Source organism: Belonocnema kinseyi, chromosome 8 (assembly GCF_010883055.1).
Source record: "Belonocnema kinseyi isolate 2016_QV_RU_SX_M_011 chromosome 8, B_treatae_v1, whole genome shotgun sequence".
Classification (NCBI taxonomy): domain Eukaryota; kingdom Metazoa; phylum Arthropoda; class Insecta; order Hymenoptera; family Cynipidae; genus Belonocnema; species Belonocnema kinseyi.
The window spans coordinates 44,068,828-44,076,751 of record NC_046664.1 but is presented as its reverse complement, the minus strand read 5'-3'; the positions used below and the strand labels follow the sequence as shown (position 1 = coordinate 44,076,751).

At 27.2% G+C, this 7,924-nt stretch overlaps 1 protein-coding gene across 1 annotated transcript; it reads left to right on the top strand.

The window, feature by feature from the left end:
* The first annotated feature begins 5,974 nt into the window (after positions 1-5,974).
* LOC117178464 (pectin lyase-like) lies at positions 5,975-6,889 on the top strand. Its single transcript, XM_033369891.1, has one exon. It carries the CDS (start codon positions 5,975-5,977, stop codon positions 6,887-6,889), a length of 915 nt encoding a protein of 304 aa, XP_033225782.1.
* The last annotated feature ends 1,035 nt before the right edge of the window (positions 6,890-7,924 follow it).

Sequence of the window (7,924 nt, the reverse complement as noted above, 5' to 3'; positions counted from 1 at the left end):
GCATAAAAGGAATAAACCTGCTGTTTACATTATATAGTCGACGGGGGAAAGTGATGGAATATAAAAGATAGTGCGGTATGGGTGGAAAAGTAGGGAAGAAGAGCAGGATGAGTGGAAGGTGTGGTAAGATGTAAGCGGATAGGATTGGATAGGATCGGATAGGGCAACATAGAGAGAGAGAGCAAGGAGAGAGAGAGAGGAGAGTGTCAGTGCAGATTTTAACGACTTAGTTAACATCTTAACCTTCTTCTTGAACGCGTGACGACTACATGACTGATGTTTCCTATTACGATTTACGTATCTTTTTTAAGGGATATTTGTTTTATATATCGAAATTTGAAATGAGTGTACTGAGGATGAGTGAAATTGCAGAAACTAATCGAATCATTTGCGTAGACTAAGAACAAGTGGTTTCTTATTCTAAAGCTTAAAAGTATGTACCACAACCAAAATTATGGCAAATTAGGCATTGTCTTTAGTTCGGGTTTTCAATTTTAAAATTCAAAAATATTTCCCTGTGTACAAAAAAATATTCTCCCGAATTCTTATAAGTATCTTTTTGTGGGAAACAATTTCAATAGATTAAAAACAACATTTTTTTAGAAAATTGCAATATTTTCAAAATGTTTAAGCATAGGAGTACGAAATTTTACGTTGTTCTTAAAGCATTTAATCGTTTCAAAAAGATAAGACTTTTGATCTGTAAAGCTTTAAAAGGAAGAAAATGTTTTGTACTTAAAAATACATGTTTCTTTGATTTGAAATGAACTATTTTTAAACTCAGCATGTAGAACTTTTATTGAAAAATAAGCAATTTGCTAAATGGGAAAGCGTAGTTTTTCACACTTTCAACAAATTGTATCTTACGCAACTTGTAATTTATTATTGAAATTCTCTGCATCAGAAAATGCTACTATCTATTACTTCCCGAAAATGTATTGTTCGAAATCTTTAACTTCAGTTTTAAGTTCCGAAAGGCGAACCTTTTTATTTAATATTCTTATGACCAGATCACATGATCATTTCTTTGATCATACTTTTTGTATTTTGGACAGCCAATTGAAATTTTTTATTGATAATTAATTATATAGTGAATAATACTAGACAATTTTTTGGATTTAGCGACTTGCAGATAATTTCTTAGAATATTCTATTCGACATTTTTCATTATGAGAACGTCTAATAAAGCGAATAACAAATTTTTCGAAATCGTAGAACTACCTCAATGAGGGAGCAACAATTATCGCGATACATGTTTACTGAAAAATAATTTCTGATACCTTTTAAACTGTGTACAGTTTTAATTTTGTTTTTTTTTACAACGTTCTAATCCATTATTGTATTATGCGTTAGATCACGGGAAAAAGTTTAACTAATTTTTGCTGCTCATAAGAAGGACAGCATTTATTGTAACATTCAGAGTTAATATTTAGTTTCTTTGCAATAAGAGAAACGCCGCTAAAAAGTAAACTACGCACGATCAATGAAACTGAAAAAAGTAATAGGACCTGATCCGACAAAGTAAAACGAAATTTTATAAACACTGGGACTTTGAGAATTTACATCAGATGCTTCTTACATTAACTTCTTTAGTAGCTTTTTTAAATAGAATTCCAATTTGCATTGCACTTTAACTTTCTGTAGTCTACTAGGATTGAAATTATTAATCAACACTACTTTAGAATTTAATTTTTTACTTCTTTTTTTAGTTTTCTAAGTTTCGTTGCTGTGGTTATAAATAACCAGCAATTATACGTGCGCTACGGCGCACGGGAAAGTTTCCATTTTCAATTAATAATATGAGAAGCATAGTTTAATTTGTCTAATAAAAATGTTACATTTTTTACGGCAGAACGTACGAAGGGACTTGGGAAAATGAAAAACTATTTTCTTCAAATTCAGTTTTTAATGCTTTTTCAGATTTTATAAATTTTTGAGGATTTTAATTTAAAGTTATTGTATAATAAAATAGTCAAATCTCAAATATGTATCATTATTATATTTGTAACTCTAAATGTCTTTTTTCTTGAATTATTTTACGTGGAATTTCCTTAGTCCTCTGAATTTCTTAATTTTGTTTAATTCACGCAAATCGTAGAATTTCCTGAATTCTGAGGCTTCCAAGAACTTTAAAATAATTCGAAGAATTTTGAAGTATTGAAGGAATTTCGCTATTTTAGACAATTTAGAGCATTGGAAGAACACAGAGGAATACCGATAAAGATCAGAAATTCCGGGTTTGATTGAATTTAGAATATTTATGGATTCCAGAGAATTTAATAATATTTAGGAATTCACACTATTTAATTATTTTAGGAACAACAGAATATCTAAGTATTTCGGAGATTTCAGGAAATTCAAAGAGAATTTTCAAACATTTAAATTAATTAAGAAAATCAGAGAATTAAACAATTTCATAAATCTAGAAAATTTAAAGAATTCAGAAAATTAAAAATATTAAAGGATTATAAGAAAGTCAGGGAGATCAACGATTTCAGAGAATTGAATGAATAAAAAGATTTTCAGAAATGTTGCAAATTCAAGGTATTCACGAAATTTAGAATTTTCATCAAATTCAAGGAATTCATATAATTAAGATTATTGAACAAATTAAAAGAATTCAAAATATTCAAAATGTTCGTGGAATTCAAGCTTTTTAATGAATTCTCAAACTTCAAGAGATGAAAGAGTATTTCAAAGCATTCAGGGAATGTTAAAAATTCAGGACATTCAAACAAGCCATAGAATTTAGAATATTTAAGAATTTCAGGAAGCTCATAAAAATTAGGAGTTTCAAAAAATGAAAGGGATTCAGACATCGTCCGAATTTTTGGAAATTGAAAGAATGCAAGGAATTTAAATTATACAAGTAATTTAAGGAATTTCAGTAATCGAGAATATTCAAGGAATTGAGAATATTGAAAAAATCCAGGGAATTTAAAATATTTAAGTTATTTGAGAAATTAAGAGAATTTTAAAAATCCAGAATTTTTTTGAATTAAAGGAATTCAGAGAATTCAGAATATTTGAAATGATTAAGAAATTAAGATAATTTAGAGAATCTAGAATATTTTTGGAATTGTCTGAATTCAGACAATTCCGCAGATTTCAGAGCATTGTAGGAATTTAATAAATTCATGAACTTTTAGAAATTGACAAATTTGAGAGAATTCAAAGAATTACAGACATTTCCAATATTAAAGGAATTCAGGGGATTAAGAGTATTCAAAGAATTTCAGAAATTTGTAATATCCCAGGATTTCAGAGAATTCCGAATATTAAAGGAATTTAAAGATTTCAGAGCATTTAGGAATTAATGGAATTTAGAGAATTCAAGTAATTTTGTAACTATAAAATAAAATATAAAATAAAAAAATACAATTTTAAAAGATTTAAAAATTAAACCCAATATAAAATTGTTTAATTTTAAACCACTTCAGTTTGCAAATACGTTAATGTTGAAAGTTTATTTCTGATAATTTTATTATCTAATTAACTAAGAATATTAAAGATCCCACTTTGGCTTTTAATTGAAAAATTAGAAATTATAATTGAAATAGATTTTTACTATTTAATTATTTTTTAATAAAACTAATTTCAGAAGTTGAAAATTTTAAAGGCTTTTTCTTTATTCCATGTATTTTAATACATACAAAAATAAAAACCTTATTAACTGAAAATAAGAAAATTAAATAGACATCATAAGTAAAAATAAAATATATTTATTTGAAAAATATTAGTTTCTAATTCTCATTTTTTCTTTCCCAGACGTTAAATTTTAAAAAATTTATATCCCGAAGTTCTTTTCATTTTTTTTCAAAATATTAATTTCATCTTGTTGTATATGTGTATATGTATCAAATGAAACTTCGTTAAAAGTAACGAACTTCAATTATTTTAATAAGATTCCCTGCACCGATATGGGAAACATTCTTGAAGATTCCTGTCACCTATCATTAATTGTGTCGTAGAGAGTTTATCGGGATGGAAGATACGTAAGTGAACGGATTATCAATTTCAAAATCAAAATAATTCTTCATTCACTACATGTTCTTATTAAGATAGCGTATGATCAGCTTGCCTCATCACCCATATAATGATTATCGATCCGTGATTTCGTACACCTATATAAACTCATTGACACATAAATACGAAATCAATTGCCTTGATGTGCTCAGTTGGTGTTCACAAAAATAAAATGAAGATCGTGTTCTTTTTAATTCTGGTAAGATTAAAATTACTCATACAATAATAAAGATACTCATATGTTATTATTTCCTTTAAACAAACATTATTATTTACCTAATCTATTTTAAATCAAGTAGGAAAATAGGAGATACGCGCTAAATCAATTGTGTGGACAGGAGAATTTTTTATTCATAAAATCCAATCTTCTGAACGACAGATAGGAAAAAATCTTCCGATATAAGTTTGCACGAGTGGAAGTTTGTTTGTTTTTGTTGAACATTTTCAGATGTAAAAACTTTCTCAAGCTTGCAAAATTCATTAAGGTAATTTTAAGGATAAAATAGCGGTTTGTGAAAAATATGGTACAACATTTAATGACGCATCACTTTGCTAAAATTTCTTTTTCGAAAATCGGAAAAATACAAACTGAAAACGGAAACATATAATCTGAGTCTTTATAAAAATTTCTTTATTTGCTTGCAATATAAACTCAACATTAAATTCATAAAAGTAATTTTATAATTGTATCCAACACATTTATATATTATATTGTGAATGCAAAAAAGAAAAAGTTAAATTAAGAAAATTATTATGCCTTTTAAATTTTAATTAGAATTTGTGAAACTTGAATCAAGCTAGTTCTACACAAATTATATTTATTTAACGAATTGAGCATATTGATTTTAAAGATTACAAAGACAAATCTGCACGTAAACAAAACAAATTCCTTAACATCTAAAAATAAAATCCTACGTCGTGAAATTCTACTACAATATATAAATTACGATATTACTCTACACGGTCATTCTGATGTTTTTTTAGTAACTACGCTTTTTCTAAAGCAGCTATAGCAATAAATTCAACGGCCTAAAACACAAAACTTAGTTTAGTTCTGTATGTAATTTTAAATGAATAATTTAAAAAATTGTCATGTGTAAAGGTTTATTGTGTAGAGTTTATTTAAATTACAAAAATGTAAATTGCAATATTGTATAAAATTACGCAATACAGGATTTAATTAAGTAGTATTTGAATACATTCATTTTAGTTTTGCGAGGAGTTTTAAAATTATCATTTAATAAATTATCTTGTTCAAAATTTTTCTCCATCAAAGTAGGGTGCTCGATAAAAATTAATATTTTTTGATTTTGAAAATTCTATCCCTTAAATATCTTTGTTTATTGTGAAGAATACTGATATGAATTTTACTTTATTTTTAAAAACTTGTTTAGAGGTTCCTTTAGACCATTTTGGGCCGTTTTTCGATTTTATAAGAGCCGATAAGTTTTTCTGAACGCTTTCATTCAATTTGTAATTGTTGAAAACATATGAAAATTAAAATCACTTTTTTATATATTTGATAAATGATCATTTTTTTAGCTTTTAATTTGAATTCTAAGAGATTGGAAACTAAGAAAAAACATTTCTAGGCCAAAAACGGCCTAGCGGAACTTCTACACATTCTTTTTAATTCAAACAAAATTTAAGGCAGTAATGTTTCACGAAAACGAAGAAATTTAGGTATTAGCGTTTGAAGAATTCAAAAAATAAAAATTCCATTCAGCACACCAGTAAAAACTATTATATTGTTAGCTTCACACTATATCATTAATCTATGCCCAATTCAAATTTAATGTTTTTAGATATTAAGTAAATATGATTATGTACACTTTCTAGGTTTGGCTTGTAGAGTTTAAAATTTTAAATACAATCTTTTTTCTTCTTTCAGACCTTCTTTCGTACCTTCGCAGCAGGAAATATCTATCCGGATTCCGGTTTAAACGGCATGTTGGGATTTGCAAAAAACGGAGATACCACAGGAGGTTTCTATGGACCCATAGTTTATATTACCAATCTAAATGAACTACATCACTACATTACTGACACAAAACCTCGTACTTTAGTAATAAGTGAAAATATTTTCGCGCCGCAAAAAACTGTACTGATCCTGGGAGCTAACAAATCTCTGATCGGTTCTTGGAATGCTAATATTATTAACAACGTATATTTCTATTCATCCCCGAGATCAGAAAATATCATCTTCCAAAATCTGTATTTCAAACACGATATTGAAAATATCGAGAATGGTGAAACTCAGTTAATTTTAGTTTATGGTCAGCGATACTGGATAGACCATTGTACCTTTGATGGAGATATAGTGAACGAAAATGATTTAGGAAAACTGCTTAAAGTCAGCGGAAATGTTGACTACGTCACACTTAGCAATTCTAAATTCATGAACCATATGTATGGTTTGATACTTGGTTATCCAGACGATGATCCTTCCCTTATTGAACAGTACGATAACTATCCTCGAATGTCTATCATGTTCAATTTTTTTGATAATATTCATGTACGTGCTCCAGGTTTGATGCGATTTGGAAAGTACCACGTTTACAATAATTACATTAATAACTATCACTTAGGCTTTACGATTGGCTTTCAATCTAAGATCTATTCCGAATACAACTATTTTTCTGATTCTGGCGTAAACAATGCAGTACTCGATGATAAGGGTAATGGTTACTTTAAAGATGTTGGAAGCAAAAATATGCCAAATAATCAAAAATCAAAGACAACGTCATGGTATCCATCTTCAGACTATAGCTATGTTATTAGAGACCCAGAATACAGTCGAGAATTTTGCACAAAATTTTCAGGCTCTCAAAATCAAGAATTAGTTTTTGGCGGCGGCTCATAGTGACTTTAATTTGGTAATTAGAATCAATTTTTCATTTTTTCATTTAAATGCGTACATTGTTCAAAATAGTTCATATACTCATCATGTTAATAAAATTGTATATTAAATTAACCAAACTATTGTATTCAGAATTGAATTTCGTATACCATATATGTAAATTAACACAGATTCATCTAAAAGCGAGTATAGCATTTTATATTAAAATGGCTAACATTTCTGATAGTGTGTAGTTTTAATTAATTTTGTATTTATTTATTGAATAAAAACCATAATCAAAAATTTTTGAGACTTTATTTTATTTGAAACGAGAAATCAAATAAAGAAATAAGAATCACAAGTCTGCCGTGATCTGGAAATATACGGTTAACCGGAAAAAATCGAAAAAATAGTTTTTTATATAGTTTAAATCTTAAAAACTGATTATTCAAATAATTTTTTTAGGACTAACGTTTTTTGCTCAAATCTTGGTAAATTATTATTAAAAGTTTATATTTGTCATCATTAATAACGATATCCAACTAACAAGAAGTTATTTTGTTGATAAATGTTATAAATAAAAAAATTACTTAAATCATTTCAGTTGCTTAAAGTGGAATTTAAATCTTTGAAATGTAATTGACATGACTTCTCAATTGTATCTCTTCAGAATTGTAGAAATTTGAATTGCAATTCTTCTTAAATTGAAGAGTAATCAATTTTTAAAATATACAGTTAAAATTTTAAAAATATTCAAATTATTATAAATTTTTGTTTTAAAACATTTACACTTACATTCGAAAGTTAATTTTAAGTTTAAATACTTAAAAATTGCAATCCGTCGTAATGATAGAAAATATAAAATAGAAAAATAAAGCATTCAAGAATCAATCAATGTAAATAATGAAGTTTTTAGTTTTTAAACGTAAAGTGAGTACTTTTGAGCCATTTTAAATTAATAAATACGGCCCATATTCACACCGATTATACTTGCGCTATGCATTTTTAAATCGGAAAGTTATGAATTCAAATAATCGAATTAAGCTGCATTTTTAAATT

What these genes read in the sequence shown, in the direction of transcription:
- LOC117178464 (XM_033369891.1), top strand. Translation starts at nt 5,975, where the DNA reads ATGTTGGGATTTGCAAAAAACGGAGATACCACAGGAGGTTTCTATGGA.